At 43.6% G+C, this 23,656-nt stretch overlaps 2 protein-coding genes across 6 annotated transcripts in view; one reads left to right on the forward strand and one right to left on the reverse strand.

Annotated features, from left to right (window-relative positions):
- The window catches only part of LOC127590232 (G-protein coupled receptor family C group 5 member C-like), a 140,807-nt gene that overhangs the window by 109,588 nt on the left and 7,563 nt on the right, over window positions 1–23,656 (forward strand). The gene's annotated exons all lie outside the window — the stretch shown is intronic.
- baiap2a (BAR/IMD domain containing adaptor protein 2a) overlaps window positions 1–23,656 on the reverse strand; it is a 72,077-nt gene that overhangs the window by 47,979 nt on the left and 442 nt on the right. For all 5 annotated transcript variants that reach the window (XM_052049670.1, XM_052049672.1, XM_052049669.1 and 2 more), the window contains exon 2: window positions 1,244–1,319. In XM_052049670.1, the coding sequence (XP_051905630.1) occupies window positions 1,244–1,319 (76 nt within the window). The remainder of the gene's footprint in view (window positions 1–1,243; window positions 1,320–23,656) is intronic.

Here is a 23,656-nt window from a genome sequence, read left to right on the forward strand (position 1 = left end):
TGCATGTGCGCGCTTCAAAGAGACAGATGGAGGGGATTACTGGGGAGTTTAAATCGGAGGAATGGACAACAATGGACCTTTCGCAAAGCCACGCCCCCACAGAGTCAGATGAAGTGAAGCGCTAGGCCTCGTGCTCTGTTGACTCCATCAAAAAAATAATAATAATAAAATGAAAAATAAAAACGCATTGTTGCTGTCAGGCGGAAATGTCAATGTCCAAATATGGTCAATTTCTTATTTTGATGGAAATTGATACAATTCGTCTGCCCCCGTGTCATCTGTTACCTTTACTCCTCATCCGTCAATTTCGAGTGTTGAAAATAGTTTGAAGGCTAATATATTAACACTTCAATTGTCTGGGAAGTGTAAAACTGCCGCACAGCATTATGTCACCTCAAGACTTAAGTCTGGATGTTTGGTTACAGTTGAGTCAGCCCGATTACTGTCATGCTTTGGCGCAGAAGGAAGCACGTCAGCCACCAAGTAATCGCATGCTGGTGTTAGCCAATTGAGCCAAAATGTTATTCTCCCATTGTGGGGGCTCACCCAGCGAAGCAAACCAGGCTAGCCACATGCTCACTGCATTTGATGCAGGCCGATTCTTAAGCAGACATTCTTAAACTGGCCAGCTTTCTCAACAGTAACTAAGCAGGGGGCATGGGCAATTCCAGTCATGGCACCATATGGACATAAAGGTCCCACCCCCAAATGAACCTCTTAGTGGCCCTCGGGTCAAGTAAATCTTGCAAAGTGGGTATTTAATAGCTCAGGGAGTCCGTGCCAGTCTGGCTCCATCCTCCCACTGTGTCCTGGATTAGATAGCGTATGTGTCAAGCAGTTGGGGGGGAAGAAACATAACAGCGCTCGGGAAGAAGGGGGGCTGCTGGGGAGGGAGGGGGTGTTGGCAAGGCTTTTATTCGGGGGTGGCAAGTTTGGATAAATCGCAGTTGGCAAATTAACGAACAGACGACGGCACGACCACGTGTTCTCCTTGATTAATTTGTCTACCCACAGCGAACTGTCATCACTTCACATTAGAGGTCCTTTTGTGTTCCTCTTAATACACCTCCACAACAGTAGAGAGGATCAAAAAAAAAGTGGTGAGGCCTGGCCATTTCGGCAGCAGGATGAAAATTGTCCTTTTATAGTCAGACAAAAAGGCGAGAGGAGGTAAGATATATAGCGAAAGAAAGCCGCATTGGCTGTGCGCCTGAACCTGAAGTAGAGAATTAAATGGACTTACTGGCAAGAGCCTTCTCGTAGGTCTTCCCCATGGCAACAAAGTTCCGTAAGCAGGGGTTGAACTGCTCCATGATTGTCTGAAAGACATAAAAGACATAGTTGAAGGTTGCACGGAGAAGCCAAAAGTGACTCTGAGCAAAGGAAATTATCTGCCTGATTCTGAAAATGCCATTCTGCACTTTTGCACCACTGTTTATGCTAGCCCGCCAAAAAATAAAAATAAAACAAATCTAATTAAATTTTTTTTTTCAGTGATCAGGATTTTGGAGGCAATCACCGATCAGGGAGTTTAATAAAAGAAGGTAAATGATGAGAAGCTGGAATAATCTAGCTAATCTATTTCAACAATGTGTTTTTTTTTTACTGCACAGTCATATCTGTGTTGTCAAACAAAAATGACACAGTGTAAGTCTACACACACCTGTTCAAATGTATGCTTTTTTAAAATTAAAATATATTAGAACAAGATTCTACTTTTCAAAACCTTTTTCCTCTATTAATGTGACCTACAACAATACAGTGGTATCTCTACTTATGAAATTAATATGTTCTGGAAGAACTTTCTTCACTAGAAAATTATGTTAGTAGAGACGCGTTTTCCATGTAAATGCCCTAATCCGTTCCAAACTCCCCAAAATTCAGACAATTCATTCGTAAAGCATCAAAATTATTTCAAAATATGTAACAAATACAGGTTACAATTAGATTATTGCACAATAAATTAGAGCTGTGCAGAATTTAAAAAACAAACAATAGAGTAAAAAATTAAAATGATCGTCAGTTCACTTTTAACTGTGTCCTCATCGTTTTTTGTCATCTTTAGTTCATGTTCTCTTTCAGAGGTGGTTTTTGCTTGCTGTTTTGTCAAAATCTGATCCAAGGACATTTGCTTTTGTCGGATTTAAACAATCCTAAAATGTCCAACCTCATGGCCCGAGTTGCGAATGATGAGGACGCTGCATAGACGCCTTAGCCAATGGGATGCCAGGATGATGCTCGGTATTAGCCAATGGCAGAACAGCTATAAGTATGTTGCATTCAGGAAATTCACAGTTGCGACCGGCAGCCCATAATGTATTTTTACCATTCGTATCTTGAAATTTCTTTTGTAACAAGAGGCAATATTTTCCCGTTAAAATGTTTCATAATTTCATATGAAGAGACATTCGGAAGAAGAGCTACCACTGTATGAACAAATCAACTGAGAGGGGAAATAAAAGCTTTTTATGAGTGGAGGATGAGGGGGGGTCGATAATGCCGTTGCACAATTTGGTAACTGTGAAGTAGCAGTGTCCACCATGTAAAGTCCTCAGATTAACCCCAACCGAGTGCCATTTCATTTTTCCCCCTTGAACAGGGGTTACAGGTTAGAGGCCACCTTAATGGTGGAAAAAGTTGTGAAATTATTTACATTGGCCTTATCCCCCCACCCCCCATCCCATCATGACCAGTTTAGTAAAGAAAAAAAGATAAGAACCACTTTTGAGAAAACCAGTTCTGCAACACCAACAAGGTAAGCAGAGCTGCATTGAGTTCCAAGCACCCCAGTTTGAGAAGCACTGATACGAAGACAACAGACACACTGGCTCATTAGATAAACTGAAGCCGATTCCCTCAAGCTTCACGTTGTTCTCATCATATTGCATATCGGAGCGCACCGCTCTTAAAATGCAGCGTGCGCGCAGCGCATCTTGACATCGGGCACCGTTTGCCGCTTCCTCATGGACTTCCTCCGGGGTTTCCTCCAATTAAGTGCTCGCTGCTCGGCTTAAGCCAGGAATGGCCTCGGGGATGGCGACGGCGAAGCAGCTGCACCACACTGCAGTCAGCAAAGCGACACCAGCCGTCCACAAACTGCGGCAAAGCCCTCCAAGAAGTCCAACTATCAAACAGGAAAGCTCATCCTGACAATAACAATGTCCAACTTTCTTCATTTTAATCAGGAAAACGGGAGGTTCGTCAAGCCAAGGTGTCTTATCTTGCATCATCTTTTCTTATTGAAATGGATGGAAGGGCCCCTCAAATCAAACAACAAAAATGTTTGGACTGTGTTTGAAAGAAGAAAATTAGCAATCTCCATCTAATATTGTACTTTCAAAAAACAGATATTAATCAAACAAATGAACAGAATTTTTTACTTTCGTTGAGATGGGCATTGTGATGCTCCTTCTGGTATGCCCACCTTGGCCACCTGGGGGCAGTACAAGGCAGCCATACGGACAGACAAGGCTGGCCAGTCTTCCATAAGCCATTCAATATGAACCGTTCTTTGCAGGGGATAAAGAACATGCGCCTGTGACATATTCCTTTAGGGCTGTCACTATCATCTTTTTAGAAACGATTAATGTGATTAATCAGTTATACCAGGTGTGTCAAACTCATTTTTGTTGTGAGCCACATTGTAGTTACGGTTTCTCTTGGAGGGCAGTTATTAATTTTGGGAAACCATATAAATTTTTAATGATCGCCACATATTACATACACAGTGCACATCAAACTGATAGATAACTAGTTTTAAAATCAGAAGTCAAGATTAATGACAGTTATTGTGGATTACATACGACAATTTGAAATTTTGGTTCAGACTTCAGCAAGCATCATGGAACTTGACATGCTTGATTTGCTTTCGCGGGCCACATCTGGACCTGACCTGGGCCTTGACTTTGACACCTGTGACTTTTACTATTGATTGAGCAAATAAGCAGATTTTGCATTAAAGTGCATTACTAATCCATCTTTTTAACCAATCATTGTGTATTTGGTATTTAATGATTAAAAAAATGAAACCCCGGTAGTCCAGTGGTTAGCACGTCGGCTTCACAGTGCAGATGTACCGGGTTCGATTCCAGCTCCGGCCTCCCTGTGTGGAGTTTGCATGTTCTCCCCGGGCCTGCGTGGGTTTTCTCCGGGTGCTCTGGTTTCCTCCCACATTCCAAAAACATGCGTGGCAGGCTGATTGAACACTCTAAATTGTCCCTAGGTGTGAGTGTGAGTGCAAATGGTTGTTCGTTTCTGTGTGCCCTGCGATTGGCTGGCAACCGATTCAGGGTGTCCCCCGCCTACTGCCCGAAGACAGCTGGGATAGGCTCCAGCACCTCCCGCGACCCTAGTGAGGATCAAGCGGCTCGGAAGATGAATGAATGAATGAATAAGCAATAGCACACAAGAGGAATTAATGTGCTCACCAAGCTTTTTTTGAAACCGATTACAGGTTTGGTCCAGTTACTTTTCAGCTTGAAGTAAAAAACAAGCATTTGCAAAGGTCTTATGTTGATGAAATACAAAAGATGATTAGTCTACTTTCATGAAGGGCGACTCAGTGTCTGTGAATCAGACAATAATGACTGTTGATAAGTTGTTGATTAATTTCGACACTTCTACTTGTGAATGTTACTGTCCAACATCTGCCGATGTGCGATGCTCCAAGCGTTTATGTTCAAACATCTGTTGCTGAGGCGGTTAGTTATCTCACTGCAACACTGATGTCATTTGTTAGCCTTTCCGTGGCATTTTGGTAAGCATCAATGAAACAGACTAAGGCAAAGTTACGTTTTGTAGGCCAGAGAAGAGCTCAGTTTAGTGGTGAGTTTAATGTCTATTCAACTCTTTTAGAAACAGAGCGAGTGGAAAACTTACAATTTAAATAGGCAATTCTGAACATTTTGGGGAGCGTCAATTACTCAAATTTTTTTTTTGTTTGCTTTTGAAGTGCTGGCTGACTGTTATTATTCCTTGTGAAAAATTGACAAGTTATTGAAAAGGGGAATTAACCTGAAATTGTGTCATTTACGTCATTAGTTGAACATAACCAGCACTCAAAATGAAACATAACGGACGATAAGAGAGCTCAAATGCACGAGGTGTTGCCTTCAAAGGCCACTGATTCTGTTGGTGTCTTCAAGAGCTCGCCACAAAAGGAACGTCCGGATGCAAATTTGTAAAGTGAATTAGAAGATGCTTTGTCAGGGCTGCTCTACTTCTATTCAAGACCGAAAGAACCAGACTTCACCCCAAGAGCTGTGGGGCTGGTGTCTCGTGTTTTTTTTCTTCTTTTTTTTTTTTTTTTACATACAGTAACAACTTTGAAGATGAACAAAAGGCTGAGAATACTGTTTGAAAACAAAGATAGCAAATAGGTGCGAGCGCCATGTCAAAACATATCCCAGCCATATCAGTCACTGCCATAGTAAAAGCAAGGTGAATTCAAGAATGAAATTGAAGAGTTGATCACCAGACTCTGACGCAGAGGCCGTTGAAAACTTTTTACACAAAGTCGCGCTTACAATAAAAGAATCAAAATAACTCCAATGGATCCATAATGAGCAACATTAAAAGACAGTACCGGCCAGAAAACGAGACAGAGGTTCCATTCAGAAAAAAATATATTCGATATATGTTATTGTAAGCCACCATAAGATGATTCATGTTATGAATATGTGTTGCGATTAAAAACAGTGGTACCTCTGCTTATGACATTATTATATGATTTTCGGCACTCGGTGCATTTTCAAACATGTTGAAAGGCAACTCATTCGTCTGAGGAATATTCATCAAATCAGCACATTCATTGACCAAATGAATAAGCGCCTGCAGTGTTCTGAAGATTGGCAGAACATCATCCCAAGGAGCCAAGCCAAGTGGCCTCCATCTTGTTTATACTCTAAACTAGCTTAGCCATTAACGTGGAAACGAGCGAAAGGGGCCACCCTGTGCTACTGTCGCCAAGAGAAGACTTCCCTGCCCAACTCACCGAGGGAAATATTCTCCAACAATGCTGCGCTCTACTTCAGTCTATTGCACGGTGATTGATGAGTACACACACACACACACACACACACACACACACACACACACACACACACACACACACACACACGCACACACACACACACACCTTTGTGTGTGTGCGTGTAGTTAGTTGTACACACACCCACACACGTACAAAGCTTTTCTAATAACAAGTGGTGGCGTTTTAAAGCAGTGGGAGGATTGCATAACAGTGCATCATTACGGCACACTCACTCCCTGAACAAGCCAAAAGGTAGCCGAGGCGCACATCTTTCTTCAACTGAACCAGAGGTTCTGAAACTTGTGAGAGGTACCCAACCCAACCGATTCATATGCGCATCCACCGAACCCTTCGTGAGAATAAAAATATGATTCAAAAAGTGTTCCTTCAGTTTTGCCGGTGCGAACAAGAGTTGCTCAACGTGGCATGACAAATCATGCAGATAAGACGCCGAGTGCTATCACGTACTGTGATGCATGTGAATCCATGTTGTACATACTCGTCTGACCACTTTATTTTTTTTGCTCGACATAGCATGTGTTAAAACATTTTTAAAAATTAAAATAATTTAAAATATATAGGCACAGACATATATATATATATATATATATATATATATATATATATATATATATATATATATATATATATATATATATGAAGCGGCTGGATAGCTCAGTTGGTAAGGCATCGGTTTGGCATACGGGAGACGGTGGTTTGAATCCCGCTTGGGGCAAAAATGAGCACATAACACCATCCAATGTGGGTCCTTGGGCAAGATTCTTCACGCTAATGCCTACCTCATACAATGATGAGAGACAATAAAACGAATGACATGCCGGCTCAGACGTCGCCCGGCCAAACAAGGTCTCTGTTGGAATGCTACTACTCAAGCAACCCTAGTCAGAGGGGTTACATGCAGAGAATGTGGGCTAAATGGTTACTTCGAAACCCACAGTCACGGTTGACCACGAAACAACTAGTAGCTCAGTGTTCCAACATCCACAAACGGCAACTGCTGTCACAACTTGAGATTGATGAGGTACAACGCAGGTTCCATGGCGATGGGCCCCAGGCTGCCAGATCAGAGGAGGAGGTCATACAAGAGATTGGGAGGCAAGCCCCAATGAATGCAAATGATGAGATTGGGTGGCCAGTCCCAATGAATGAAATGCTGAGCGAGGCAGCAACTGACCTGAAAGCTAAGATCTTGGCGAGAATGAAAGCTGGGCAACCTAGATGTGAAGTACCATCTGAAAAGTCTCATAGAAAGTGTGAATGCAGCACTGAGGGCGATCCCTACCGTAACGATCACAGAAACCAATGAGCTGTTATACGCTTCAGCATCAGTGATCCTGGAGACTCTGGGCTATAAGAGCAACCATGGAAGCCATGAGATACGTTACCCACCATGGAAAAGACGGTTGGAGGCTAAGATCAAGGCGGCCCGGAAAGATGTGAGTCAATTGACGGAGGCCCAGAGAGGTGTGATGAAAAGGCAGATACCCGAGAGGTACATCCAGATGACCATACCTGAAGCACTCGAAACTGCCAAACAAAGGCTCCAAGCCTTGTCCAGTCGCCTAAAGCGGTACACGAAAGAGAATGAGGCCAGACGAATAAACGGGCTGTTCGCAACACAACCTGCGAAAGTGTACGCTCAGTGGCAGGGTCCTAACAACAGAGCTGACCCACCAAGACTGGAAACTGAAAGGTACTGGAAAGGCATATGGGAGAAGGAGGTTGCACATAACAGCAGTGCACAATGGCTGGTGACCCTGAGAGAGGAGCACAGCAACCTCCCTGAACAGAACCCAGTTACCATAACAGTGGCAGACATACAGCAAAGAGTCTCAGATATGAAGAACTGGATAGCACCAGGCCCGGTCCACACCTACTGGCTAAAGAAACTCACAGCACTCCATGAGCGCCTAGCAGTACAAATGAACCAGCTACTGAGGGATGGGACTCACCCAGAATGGCTAACCGAAGGGCGAACGATCCTGATCATGAAGCCCCATCCAACTATCGGCCAATAACCAGTCTCTCCACAACATGGAAGCTCATGTCAGGCATCATTGCGGCTAAGATAAGTGGACACATGGATCAATACACGAGTGAAGCACAGAAGGGCATTGGTAGAGATACTAGAGGAGCCAAACATCAACTCCTGGTTGACAGAACAGTCGCACAAGACTGCAGGTCCCGATATACCAACCTGTGCACAGGCTGGATTGATTACAAGAAAGCCTATGACTCGATGCCACATACATGGATCACTGAATGCTTGGAGTTGTATAAGGTGAACAGGACCCTAAGAGCCTTCGTTGCGAACTCCATGAGGATGTGGAAAACCACACTTGAAGCCAATGGCAAGCCACTTACCCAAGTGTCCATCAAATGTGGCATATACCAAGGTGATGCACTCTCCCCACTGCTGTTCTGCATAGGACTGAACCCCCTAAGCCAAGTAATCACCAAGACAGGCTATGGATACCGCCTCAGACTAGATGAGTGGTAGCTCAGAAATGGAGCTACAATCAGTCACCTCCTCTACATGGATGACATAAAGCTGTATGCTAAGAGCGAAAAGGGACATGAGAGGAAAGGTAGTCCGCACTGAAGGGGTCTCACTCCCAGAAGGAACAATAGCAGACATTGAGGACAGCTACAAGTACCTTGGTATACCACAAGCCAATGGCAACCTCGAACTGGCAACAAGGAAAGCGGCTACGGCCAAATACCTCCAGCGAGTGAGGCAAGTCCTAAGAAGCCAGCTCAATGGCAAGAATAAGACCCGGGCAATAAACAGCTATGCCCTGCCAGTGATCAGATACCCTGCAGGAATAATAAGGTGGCCAAAGGAAGAGATTCAGACCACGGACGTTAAGACCCGAAAGCTCTTAACCATGCATGGAGGGTTCCATCCCAAATCCAGCACCCTGAGACTGTACGCAAGCCGAAAGGAAGGAGGCCGGAGACTAGTGAGTGTGAGAGCCACTGTCCAGGATGAAACATCCAAGCTCCATGAATATATCAAGGAGAAGGCTCCAACGAATGACGTACTCAGAGAATGTCTCAGACAATGGGGAACAGAAGATAAGGCGCTGGAAGAGGGACCATCATGGGAGGACAAGCCCCTACACGGGATGTACCACCGGACCATAACTGAAGTGGCTGATCTCAAGAAGTCCTATCAGTGGCTAGAGAGGGCTGGCCTGAAGGACAGCACAGAGGCACTCATCCTGGCTGCTCAGGAGCAGGCCTTGAGCACCAGAGCCATCGAGGCCCAGATATACCACACCAGACAAGACCCAAGGTGTAGGTTGTGCAAAGAGGCACCTGAGACGATCCAACACATAACTGCAGGGTGTAAGATGCTGGCAGGGAAAGCCTACATGGAACGCCATAACCAGGTGGCTGGCATAGTCTACCGAAACATCTGTGCGGAGTATGGACTGGAAACCCCAAGGTCAAAATGGGAAACACCTCCGAAGGTGGTGGAGAATGACAGAGCGAAGATCCTGTGGGACTTCCAGATCCAGACTGACAAGATGGTAATGGCGAACCAACCAGATATCGTGATCATAGATAAAGGGCAGAGGAAAGCCGTTGTAGTGGATGTAGCGGTCCCAAGTGATGGAAACATCAGGAAGAAGGAACATGGGAAACTCGAGAAATACCAAGGGCTCAGAGAGGAGCTGGAGAGAGCCTGGAAGGTAAAGGTGACAGTCGTGCCTGTGGTGGTCGGAGCACTCAGGGGAGTGACCCCCAAACTAGATGAGTGGTTGCAACAGATCCCTGGAACAACATCGGACATCTCAATGTGCAGTGCTGGGAACAGCAAGGATACTGCGCAGAACCCTCAAGCTTCCTGGCCTCTGGTAGAGGACCCGAGCTGAATGAGGGACGGACACCACCCGAGGGGTGAGATGAGGATTTTATTTATTTCTTTGTATATATATATATATATATATATTTTTTTTTTAAATCACACAATGTATAAATGTAAATCACACAATCACGACAGTCACACACTGGCGACTGAGCGAACTAAATTTTCCGTAGCACTGATTGGACAAGCGATGTAACGTGATCATCTGCAGCCAGTGATGGCCAAGTGGGTCTGTCATAACTAATTGACGTTGAGTCAGCTGTGTCTTAACCGCCATGGCAGAGGCTTCGTCGAACCCCTGAGACTGATTCATCATATCCCTGGGGTTCGATCGAACGCAGGTTAAGAACCACCGAAGTGAATAGCACACAAACGCGCACACACACACACACACACACACACACACACACTCTCCGTCACAAAAATGCCCTCTCACAGTATTTAATCAAATGCACACAGTCATAGTCTCTCTCTCTCACACACACACACACACACACACACAGAATCAAACACTCGCTCACAAATACTGTCACAACAAGAAACATTGGCTCTCAAAAGCACACATTCACACTCAAAGACAACACACACACGAACACACACTTAAACTCACTCCCGCAGGAAGTCAGACACACACACACATGAGATGGTACTAGAGGGGAAACAGGAGGTAGTTTCTTCCGTCATCCAAGCTAAATTGGTCATCCCAGTTCTCTTGTGCTACATTGTTAGCCTAATTGTGGCAGCTAATTGGGAAACGGGGCCAGAGAGAGAGCCAAAGATTGGAAAGAAGCATTCCTATTCACAAGACGGCGGAGAGGCTCTAAAAAACATCACCGCAGTTGTCAGTAAGCTACAACACTAAAACTCCCACTTCCCGTTCAATGAAAAGAAAAAGGCAAACAAAAAGCAGAAAAAAAGGAAATAGTAATTGATGTCCCTCACATAGTTGTAGAATTGCTGATGATTGGCACCAAAGCATTATTTTCACATTCGACATAAGTTGGGCCTCCTCTTATTCCAACGTTGTTCAGTGGCACCAAGAAGCCGCAGGTTGCTTAAGTCCTGCACTGCACATGCAGACGGAATGAATTGACTTTGAGCACGGAGGCAGCCAATTAAAAAGGTGTTTGACAGCGCCGGGACAAGCATTTCAAAACAACAGCAGAAAGATTAACACTATTTAACACACCCACACAGTCCCAAACTTCGTTAGAACTGAAATAAGGTCAAGCCTCGTGGCACGTGTGCCCATTCAATTCACGGGGCGCTAATCAGTGGACCAACTTCCGGCTGCTTCTGCGCCACACGCGCACAGGCACGGGCAATGTCATGCAAAGTGGCGTAACAAACACCAGCTGAGACCAAAGCGATGCAAATCAGACGCCAGCATGCCCTCATCTGTTCCTTCCGAGTGCCGTCAACATCCCCCAACCCCGCAGAAGATGGAGTCAAGACCTCATCGAGCATCAAGGCAAAATGAGCGTCAACTCAATATGAGCCTTAAAATTAGAACGTTTGTAGATTGTCACTCTTATAGATGTGTTCATGATATTTTTCATCAATATGAGTCTTGCGTCCAAGAGGTTTAGTTTGTTGTTTCAATCCCCCCCCCCCCCCCCCGCCAAAAATAAATAAATAAATAAAAATAAAAATTGAAATACTCCAGCAGTAACTGCGGGTGAGGAAAAATAATCAAGTGGATTTCGTAAATGCGATTTTTTTTTATAGTGAACCAAACTAGGGCTGCAGATATTGAATATTTTTGATTGACAAATTACGTAATCTCATCTGAATGTTTAAAAAACAATTGCATTCTTAAACAACAAAATGTGCATGCGCGTGCGGCTCAAGTCCGATTATTATCACCATCCACACATTCGCCGCAGGTTTAAAAGGCGTGGCCTGTCCTGGTGAGTGACGTGGGTGTTGACAAGTGTCAGGTTCGTGGCTAGTCAGTCTGGACATGAGTTCTGGCCATCGCATATGAATGTTTATTACAGTGAAACTCCTCTACAACGAAACCTAGAGAGCTCCGACGCTGGAAGGGAGTGTAAAAGTGATCAAAATGAAAGATGGAGGAAGCTAAAAAATTGATGCAAGTGAAAGTGAATGCTGATCATAAATTTCACAATTTCTTTCTATTTTTTTCTTTCTACGTTAACTATATGACATGTCAAATAAGTGAGCATGCTCATACGTATGCACTATTGGAATAAAAATAAAGAGTACACTTATGTTTGTGTGTTCGTGTACACATACGTTTGTGTGTGTGTGTTTACATCTGAGATCAAATTTGCAACAGTGAAAAACCCCGTTGTGAAAAATGTCTTGCTGCAAACATGATTTCATTGTAGAGGAGTTTCACTGTTCTTCTTTCTTTTGTTCAATAAAATATGGTTCTCACAGTTTGTTGTGCTCCCTTCAAAGAGTTGAGATAAAAAAAATAAGCCTAGCCTGCTAGCTAATGTCAGCTCTTCAGCACGCTATCTGTTTGAGTGGCAAATATGTGCATCTGTGCCATTCATCCGAGCAACACAGGTCAATTAATTAGCCACCTCCTTAATTAGTACCTGAATGATCATGTTAGCTATGTGGTGCTGGGCTCACTTCCAAGCAATTTAATTCATCATCTCTTCGATTGACACTCGACACATTCAAGTGTTCGTTTACTCTGAGAATGCTCGAGCAAATTGCCACCCAGAGGTTTGTGCGACGTGATGATCAAATGGTCAATACAACATTCAAGAAAAAGGTCAGCAGGCAACAACTGTCATGCAAGAGTCAAAAGACGTAAATTGCTGTTGTGTTTAAAAAAACTTTTTTTTTAAAGCAAAAACTGCCGACTTCAGTCATTGCGACTTGGCTGCAAGTCACCCTTTTGTTGACTTGGGACAAAAACTAAAATACTTGGCTTCAAGCTCTGGCTACTGCGGCCATTCATACAAAACGCGCTGCGTAATGAAGCCTTAAAAAAACAAGAACAGATTTTTATAAAGCGATGACTAGAGCATGTGAACTATATTACAGCGCAAGCGTAATCCAACAATTACTTCTCGGCGGCTTTGCATACAAGGCGCTTTTTGCCGCTGAGGTCTCCTTCGTTCTTAGAGCCAGTCGTTAAAAGCATCCATCGATTAGTAGCGGGTGTCCAATTAAGCAGATGACCTGAACAGAATATTTCTGAGGAAAAATTCAGCAGGGAGGGCTTGAAAATAATAAGGGAGGGGGGAGCAGCACTCCACTCAAGTTGAAGTGAGACCTGAAGCATGATTTGCCCAGAGCAAGGCGTGTGGACGTTCATGATAATAAAACGCCGCAAGAGGGATCTTAACTACTAACCTTGCTAAGGAAGGAAGATTAAAAAGCAGCGGGCAGGTTATTAAGGTTTATTTATTACAGCCAGATGAGAGGGCTGAACACTTCATCAAATTCAAAGGTTGCAAAATCGCAACGTAGAACGCGGACTCCCCTTTTGCGTAAAAATTTTGGAAATGACAAAAATGGGTGGTTTTCTCCCCCAAAAATGGAAAGAATTGTCACATATTAAACTGCAATGCGTCAACTCTTTTGTAAATTACTCGATTAGTCATTACAGCCCTACAAACACTTACTGTAAATAACGGGGCACATGTGCTATACAAAACAACCCTTGCATAACATTTTTCCTCAATCAAGTGTTCTCCAGTTTTCAAATTTTACACTTTTCTTCTTTTTGCACTTTTATGGCAGGTAAAAACGTTCATTAAAATAGATGGTGGAACTGATTATATCCATGATCCGGCAATAGGCAATTCTTTAAGTAGGACACACCGCTCTTGAGCTTTACGACCTACTTGAAGTGATCGAATAAACGACTTAAGTCTGAACAAGCGCGCTCTTAAAACCTTAATGGCACTTTTGTTTACACCGGAGGCTGTCAGGGAGGCTCGCCCTCACTCCTTCAAGTAAACACGTCTGTTCCAAAGGAAAATAAATATATATATAAATATATATTTGTTTTATCCAAGCACTCCCATGGAGACATAAAGGGCATTTCCTTCCATTTCTCAGGCGTCTTAATAGCAAATCTGTGACTTGCTTTCACCAAAATAGCCTTAAGGATGATGAATGATGCTCGTGAATAAATCGGTTTGAAATTCACCGTCGTCACGGGATCCTAAAGTCACGCAATCATGACTGAGAATTTGTCATCACGTTTGTTTGCTTTGTTGTCAAACGGCCAGTCCCAACGACAGCACCCACTCACTAGTTCACACCGTCAGGCTCGGCAGAAGCATCCAAGGGCGCTGGTTACCACAGCAACCCAGACCCAGACTTCTTTGTCAGCTTTGGTTCTTCCAGCACACTCACGCACTCCGAACCGGCGAAAAAAAAAAAAAAAAACTAGCCGAAAAAAGGAGGTGGGAGGAAACAAGCAAGAAGGATGTACTGTACGTTGCCGTTGTCGCTTTCCAATTATCAAACGTGAGGAAAACGGCACGTTGCGCTCATTCACACTTTTCTACGGCGGCTTTAGAAGTTGCTTTGGACTGAATTATTGATGCATCACGCCGGGCTTGGGGGGAAAAAAAACATGAATAGAATGTCAAATAAATGCTGGACTACAAATACATTCACCAAGACGTTTAAATGCCAAGTCATTCTATTGCCCGCAAGCAATTCTTCTCTGACTTCAAAGAAACGGCGGGAATAGTTCATCGTCCTTATCGTCGCCCTAGTTGTTTAATCGCCAGCACAATCTAATGAGATGGAAGACTTTTATTCAGACATTTTTATAATCATCTATAATATATTTCAAATGAAAGTGGAACTTAAGAACCATATTCTTTTGGGAGGGCGTGAATAAATCAATCAATAAATAAAATTAAATCACTCAACATGCTCCAAGATAGCCACTTTAGAACACCCCTCCTCAACCCCTACCAGACACCCCATAATCTGGATGGAGCCATACTCCTGTCGATGTGAAACTCCGCAAATTGCTTCAGCATAGTTCCCTGGCACCAAAATGCGACAAGACGGTAGTAAAGCACTTTCTGTTTAAAAGTGAAGCTCCTCAACCCAATCCAACATCGTCCCACACGAGAGTGAGAAACGCAATATTTTGTTGAAGTGAAACTCCTCAACTCACTTCAGCACACAAAGTAGTTCCTTGGCACCAAGATGCCACAAGATGGCAGAAAAGCACTACTTTTGTCTAAGTGCCTTAACTCACTTCAACATAGCTTTGTCAACATCGTTCCTTCGAAGTAAGGTGTAATGTGAGGATGACAAAAACACTACTTTTGTCGGGGTAAAGCTCCTCAACTCACTTCAACATGCCTTCCTGGCACCAAGATGCTGAGCGATGTCAGGGAAAACACTATTTTTGTCAATGCGAAGTTCCTCAACTTCCGAAGCAAGATGCCATGAGATGGCGGAATTGCAGTACTTTTGATTAAATGAGATTTCGCAACTCAATTCGACATGGTTCCTTGGCACCAAGATACCACGAGATGGTGGTCAAGCACTGCTTTTGTCTCGGCGAAGTTCTTCAACTCAATTCTGGCATAGCGATGCCACAAGATGGTCATCATATCTTGTCGCGCCAGTACTGGATCCATTGCTTGGCAGCGTCACTAGTGTCTAAGAGGTCTTGAGCTGTGCAGGTGGGCTCCACAAGATGGTAGCAAAGCACTCCTTGTGGCCAAAGGGCATCTCCAGGGACACTCGGGACCACAGCACAGTGCCAGATGATGCCTGTGGGCTGCAGGAGGCAGAATATAGCTACGGCCAACCGCAGCAATGTGAAGTCAGCGTCCACGGCCGAGGACCTGCCCCGCGTAATTACAGCCTCAGCCTCCGCCACAGTAATTACAGACTACTTCAACAAGGATGGCGAGTTTTCTCCATCGGCCTGCCCCGCCGCCCCCCCCCCACTCCCTCCACCGCTTGCTCGCTCGTTTTCAACGCCTCCTCCTCTCATCCGCCCCCGCACAGCCTATATGAAGCAATGATTTGGGGTGTGCAAAGTAAAAAGCCACCATGGCGCGGCAACGACGCAGCGGTGAATGTGTACAAGTGTGGCGTCCGTCCTTGAACAAGCAGAGATGGATAAAAAAAATAAATGAAATAAAAATACAAACGAAAGAAAGAAAGCAAAAAGTCCGTCTCAAAAGCGTCCGCCCCCGGCCGTGCGCAGGAGGTGGGCGTGTGGAGCAGCAGTCCTCCTCGCTCTGCATCGGCAACAAATGTGCTCTTCTGCAAGGCGTTGAGGGCGAGTTCTTGCGGAGCATAATGCAATCGTTTCAAGATAAGCAAAGACAACAGCAGGCACCGACTTGCCCCAAACTACCCGCCCCCGCGACTCAAGACGGGCAGAAGCTCCCGAGACGTTTTCAACTCCATTAAGTGCTCCGCGAGGCCCTGACAATAGTGCCAGATCAATAAAGTGATGGATGGCGTCACCGTTTTCATCTCCGGAGGAGGAATTTGGACTGTTAATTCAATAGCTGATGTGGATTGCTTCCACCAACAACATGGCTACTTAAAATGGGGGGAACTCGTTTACAAAAGCACAGTCTGTGTTGCAAAATTAGTGCTTCGGATTCACATATTTGCAGATTTTTTTCTTCTTTTCAATAATTTTTCATATTTTGGTCTTTTCCCGGCAGACGACTAGTTGGCACATCCGCCTCACAGTGCTAAGGTGCAGGGTTCGATTCCAGCTCCGGCCTTCCTGTGTGGAGTTTGCATGTTCTCCTCATGCTTGTCCGGGTTTTCCCCGGGTACTCCGGTTTCCTCCCACATTCCAAACACAGGTTAATGGAACACTCTAAATTGTCCCCCGGTGTGATTGTGAGCACGAATGGTTGTCCAATTATGTGTGCCCTGTGATTGGCTGGCAAACAGTTGAAGGTATACTCCGCTTACTGCCCAAAAACAGCTGGGATAGGTTCCAGCACTCCCACGACCCTTGTGAGAATAAGCGGATTAGAAAACTGATGGATGGACGCATGGTCTTTCCAATTATTTATAGGAGGGGCCCCAAAAATCTTTTTGGGCGTTTGGCGCAAGAGCCGCCCGTGAGCCTTTTGGCACGCCAACATGACACAAAGGCGCCCGTAAGAATAATGGCGCCTTGTTGCTAAGAGACCACCTGTTCCCGTCTCCCACATGAGCCGCTTTCCTCTCATCATCTCGACAGCACTGAGCCGAAGTGTACTGACAGGGGAAGCCATGATGAAACCATTATGAAACGTAACAATCGCTCCTTAATCGAGCTTGCGAGGATTTTGCTCATCGGAATTTGAAAAAGGGGATATGCAGATTTTTTTTTTCCATGTCGTGTTTACAAACAGTTTTCTCTCTGTAGTGCGCTCTGAAAACATATCTGTCAGCAAGCCATCGTTTACTTCAGCGCAACGGTTACGCAACCATGTCCAGGGGACACAGACACACAGTATAGCTCATAAAGTGCTGCTTCCTGGAGTGATTTTTTTTAAAAAACACATTCTGGGCAACGCTTCCACGAACAGAAGCAAGCTGGTGAGATTTCATCCGACAAACCTCGGGCTGCACCCCCGGTTGCCATGGTAATGAAAGACGGACTGTGCATTGCTCAGCAGTCTATGGCAGGGGTCCCCAACCGCCGGGCCGCGGACCGGGACCGCGGGTCATTTGGTGCCGGGACGCACAGAAAGAATAAATAACATTCCTTCTTAATAAACTTACATTCCTTCCATTTTTTCATTTTGGAATCTGAAAGATGTTTTATTTTGAAAAATGACCGGATTATCTGTTATATCAAGCTACAAGGATGTCACTCTTGATGCAGGTGAATGCGCACTTCTCGGTCACGTGATAAAAAAAAAAACGACTTTGACAAGTTTTTTGGGAAAGGGGAAAAGGCCCAGCCAGGAGACAGAAGAGGAGCCTACGAGAAGGCTACATTTAATAGTCGTATTTGAAATAGGACTCCTGATACTGCCTATCTCAACAGGAGATGGTGAGTCATATTTTTCATGCACTTTTTATTTGCGACGGATCTTATTTTGAAGGCACGGTTTAAAAGTTACCATAGCGAGCAGAGGATGTTGCGGCCAGATAGGACGTTGCTCGTATCATGATTCGTGTTTATTATTAGGTTTCGAAAATACCACACTTTTCATGCAAGTCATATCATATTATATGGTTGGTTCTATCCTGTCCCTGAAAATATTGTCCGACATGAAACCGAACTGTGGGGCAAAAAAGGTTGTGGACCTCTGGTCTGCGGGATGGCATGGGATTTATGCAATCATTGTCAACATTGTGGCTGGTATACATTAGTGGAATTTAAAATAATATGAAAAGAACAATTATGGCAAAACCAGAACATAAATGCACAGTAGGGGTGTTACAGGAACTTACTTTGAAACTACGTTTTAAATTTTCATGTGAAAACAATTCGATCTGCGAATTATTTTCTTCTTCTTCTATGCTTCTATTGCTATTTATTATTTACTATATTTATTCTACATATATATTGCTAATGCTTTATTTTATGTTGCACTTATATTGAACTGTGTTGTGTACAGTTCTTTTTTGAAACATTTATTTTGTGCAATGCAACACTTTATTATCCCTCCCCCCCCCAAATTTTGATGCTGTAGACTGTAAATTTTCCCAGTGCGAAACAAATAAAGGTTATCTTATTTTACTATTAGTTGGGTAAATATAGTACTAAACAGGGAAGTCACAATGGACAGTATGACGCTGTACTATTTACATGCTTTGGTCAGTGCTGCTGTTTTGATTAGCAACAGGTTCATAAAGGCTAAAACTTAAATATTTGAAAAAAATAATCCAAAAATCAATGAATGATTGTGATTATTAATTGTGACTTCAATATCAATCAAAATTGTGCTGATTATTTTCCCATAATCGCCCAGCTCTAGCGTGGCACCTCATAAAATGAAAGTCAGAATTCAACCAAAAGTTCCCAGGAAAAAAAAACGGCTGGGCAGTTGACACTGCCGCTATGCATTGATATCGTGTTTGACTTCAGAAATTCAATTTTGTGAGCCACAACAGAGCTAGTCACAACCTTTGCCAAGTGTCCAAGATGAGTGTGATCTTACTTTGGATTTTGACATTGATTGCAGCTTGCACAATTGACTCACACCTTTGATTCAATGGGCCATTTCTAAAACCTAGCGTCATTCCGAGCTAACCAACATGTATTCGTTTTCCTTTCATAAGACGCTGGCATCGTCTTTTCTGTTCCAGGCTGTGGTGACAATGGGAGTGGCTGCATGGGAAAAATGAATGTTGTCCCGAGGGCTGATCTTGATGGGCCACACCTTAATAGCGCCTTACCTGCCTAGGTGTGTTTGAATACCTGCGCTGCGCGTGAATCGGATGCACGCTCACGCGAGGAGCTAACGGAAGCCGTATTGTGCCCTCGCAGTCGTTCTTTCTTCTACCGGTTGGGCCCCCATTAATCTGCTCGGGTCAAGCGCTCAGACTTCATCCGCAGGCACGTTAAGAGGCTTGCACTTCTTGCAGACGCCTGGCCAAACGCAAAGCCAGCTGGTGGAAAAGGCACACACGCAAGGCCACACCAAAGTGTATTTTGAACAACCTGCTGGTGGTGTATGTGGTTGGGGTTTGGGCAACCACAGTAAAACTTTTCCATTTGCATGAATGTAAAAGTTTTGTTTTAAAAATCATTGTTTGATGAGGGGAAAAAAATGATCACAATTCTTTTGACTGAGATTTAAAATCACACGTATGTACATTACGTATGTTAAAGCCACCCAAAACTGCGAATAACTTGCCCGAAAACTAACAAACACAGCGTTGTCCTTTAGGTGAACAATGGTTGTTTATATAAACGAGTTGAATAACACGAAGGACAGGTTGAGTCATTTCGTAAACACTCTTTGTGGACTAGCACTTGAACGCATCACCCAACAAAAAGCCTGATGAAGGCTGGTTATTGGTTGATGCTATCAATTGTTAATAAGCCTGTTGCTTGGTCAAACCTCTTATTGTCGTCATGGTTCTCATCTCATCACCTCGGCCAAAAGCACCAAACAAACATGCAAGAAGATTTCATTTAACATTCAATGAAAAGGCAACGGTTTGCGTGGACGTCACGAAATATCAGCTGATCAGATGCTAAACTTAGACTCGGTGACGCAGCATGTGGCTCGTTGCCCAATGTTGTTCCCACATGCTGTGTTCCAAATATAGTGTTGCACTTCAGATAGCAAAAATCCACACGCAAATGACCGCCCCCCCATGCCCCAAAATATTGCATATAAATGACACAGCATGGCTTTTCTATTAGAAAGGGCTATGTCCTGTCTACATGAAGCACTTCCCCTCACTCCAGCATAGTTCTTTGGCCATTAAGTGGCATCTAAGCACTATTTTATTTTACAGGACTATGAGCCATCGAAGCTCCTTATCTCACTTCAATTTAGTTCCTCAGCACCAATACGCCACAAGATTGCGCCAAAGGACTACTTTTCGATTACATGAGGCTATGGCCGGCCTCCATGAAGCTCCCCCCTCACTTCAATATAAATCCATGGCACCATGATGCCACACGCTGGCTCCAAAGCACTATTTGTATTTCTGACAGCGCTTTTGGCCTGAGCACAAAAAAAGTGTTAATTGCACTAATACGGATTTTTATGCCCATGTCTCATAGGAGTAAAAGATTTCAGCCAGATACTTTCGGTCTAAAATGGACCTGATGTTGTTCACCAACAAGCCTAAAATGACATGGAAGACGAGCGGTTCGTGAAGCCTCAGTCTGTGAAATATTCCAGCACACAAATAAAGTGCCTTGACAGCATGACCACGCCATGCCTTTCGCAGTCGATGCCACTGGGTCGGATCAGCTCCCATGTCTCTGCAGCTGTCAAAGGCTATGGCAGGGGCTGCCTTCCACCTTGCAAGGCGGTCCTTAAAAACCTGTCTGCAACCGTTCTCCTCCAATTTTCAGCTTCTGGACGCTTCCAATAATATGGAAGCTGTAATTGGAATAAAGGCCTCGGACAGACTGCGCCTCTCAGCTTTGGGTCGTTCGATCAACCGAGCACAAAAATAGCCTCCCGTCTTCCCCCGACGCATCTAAAAAGAGGCACCGGTCCATCACTCTCAACTCATCTGACCTCTTTTCTCAAACGTGTCTGCTCCCTGAAGGGCAGCCGGCAGGCTCACTCATCTACTTTGACTTCAGCTCCTCCTCAAAACTTATTCATACATTGTACATTCAGCCACTTTAATAATGGCTTGTATTACTCTTGCAAGATAACGCTCAGGTACCTTGGGAACGGCCGTGATGTTCCCAGGTACATTCTGATATTTATTCAGAAATATCAGAATAATCTAATTCCATTAGATTATGGCTGGAGCCATCATTATTATGATTAATAATATTACATTGGTAACTTGACTACTTTAATTTGCTTGGTGACTTAAATCACTTGGACCTCAAATCACCATTCCCCAGTGAAATGAATAAAAATGCCATTAATCCATTCTGACCTCCCAACATGGAAACGTTTTACAAATAAAATAGCACTCTAAAAGTATAACACTTTATTTAAAAAAACACACACACACAGACAGCAATAAAATAATTCAATACAAGGTGAAGAATTACACATTACAATTGTATGCTCGAATTGAATGGACATCCTTCGGGCATGAACGCCATGGCCACCGGGGGGCAAAATAATACATACGAAGATATGATAATGGTTGATTTAATGATGAAACACGGAGAAGAAAAATATATCATATCAATGCTATTGTAATCCTTACTTTTATGTTCAAGGATGAACTTGAAGCGAGAGTTCAACTGAACTTTCAGAGTTTGTTGCCAATTTCATAGCCGCCTTCTAGCACTAAGGAGCCTGAAGCTCAGGGCTAATCTACAGTAACAAAAACTTGAGTTTGCATCTGTATATTATTTGTATGGTTTTTTTTAAAGGAAATTATATACATTTTGAGGTTAGGAAATATGTTTAACATGTTCATGTTTGTGTTCTAAAAATGCAAGATATTTCATTAGTTAGTTCTTGCAAGTAGATGATAATATTGCATTAAAATTATTAGTTTTAATGTTTTGAAAAATTTATTTTATCTTAACTTGTAATGTTGACACACAAAAAGAGAGTGACAGCTCGAATTTACATGCTAGTCCACTGCCCACTGCTTTGGACTGATAATTTGTTTCATTCGGATATTTTTATTCTGGTTTCACCGAGGGCTGCTTCCAATGACCTTTGCACCATGACATGAACATACCGGTGGGTGGCAATAACTCCAACGACACCCTCAGTAAACAAAACCTTCCAAAATCATTTAACCTAGCCAGCCATGGCAGGTAAGAAAAGAGAGTAAATCACATGAAGATTTTAGCTGAAGTTTGGATAAAGTGTCAACTGAAAAAAAGACGTCACGTGCGGTAAATTTGCCAAAAATTGAGACTTAACACAAGCTGCAATGTAACAAATGACATGATGGATATTCCGTCATGCTCATTAACAGAGTGGCTAACTGACTGACTGTTCCGTTGCTCGGATTCAGGGCACACACACACACGTGCTTTTTTGAGATGCATCGAATACTTTTATCAAACCCTGGTCCTCAGGGCCGCTTTCCCATCTTTCCCTGCTGCAACACACCCAATGCAAATGATCAGGATCATTATGTTGCTTCTTCAGAGCTTGCTGATCAGATGATCAGGTGTGTTGCAGCAGGGAGAGATGGGAAACGGGTAGGAAAGCGGCCCTCGGGGACCCAAGTTTGACACCTATGCTATAGAGCTAAATTTAGCTAGTAGGCGAGCTATGACAGTATTAAGATTAAGATATCTTTTATTTGTCCCACACTGGGGAAATTTACAGTCTACAGCAGCAAATTTGGGGGGTTCAAAGAAGAAAAACAAAGTGTTTGCAAGCACAAAAATAAATGTTGTTGGCTAAATTACTCAAAGACAATCCAAGCCAATATTCTCAACACATCTGTTACAAAATGTCTTCCAAAAACCCCAATGCTGGACGTTTGGTTCCCAGTCCGTCTATTTAGAAGTGACTCACTGTTTGTACAACTATGCACCACATCCACTCAACTAAACAACAGCGCAACGCCATACAAGTTTTTGTTTTAATTCTGGTGTAAACCTTTCTGCCACCTGGAAGTATCTTCTTGCTTATTATTCAAAAACATGAAATGTTGGACTTCTATGTTGGGCATGCAAATGTAGCAGAAATATCAGAACGATATATAAATGATATAAAATTAGACCAAAATTAGGTCGTGGTCTAATTTTGCAGACCACGACCAGCAAAATTACCTCTGATTTGACTGTGCCCGTAATCATGACACATATTTAAGCATCCCGAATATTAGAAACAGCACTTCGACACCACTATAGACATCATACTGTTCAATTCTAGGCAGCATACAAGTGTCTAGTTCACATAATGTGTATTGCCACTCTCTTTCCAGGTTGCACTATAAGCTTCACATGCTTTTTGTTGAATGCAGAACAGGTTTGCACGTTGAAATGGCCATGAGCAAATGTTTACTTGTTGCAACAGAGACAGACAGAAAGAGGCCCAACCTTCACTCCAACTCCTGGAATGTCTCCCATTTAAGCACGAAAGATGTGCTGGGGGGGCTGAACTGAAGCCCACAGTGCAGCGTGGGGCTCAGCTCCACACTTTGTTGGTGGACAGGTGGGG

This window comes from Hippocampus zosterae, chromosome 17 (assembly GCF_025434085.1).
Source record: "Hippocampus zosterae strain Florida chromosome 17, ASM2543408v3, whole genome shotgun sequence".
NCBI lineage: Eukaryota > Metazoa > Chordata > Actinopteri > Syngnathiformes > Syngnathidae > Hippocampus > Hippocampus zosterae.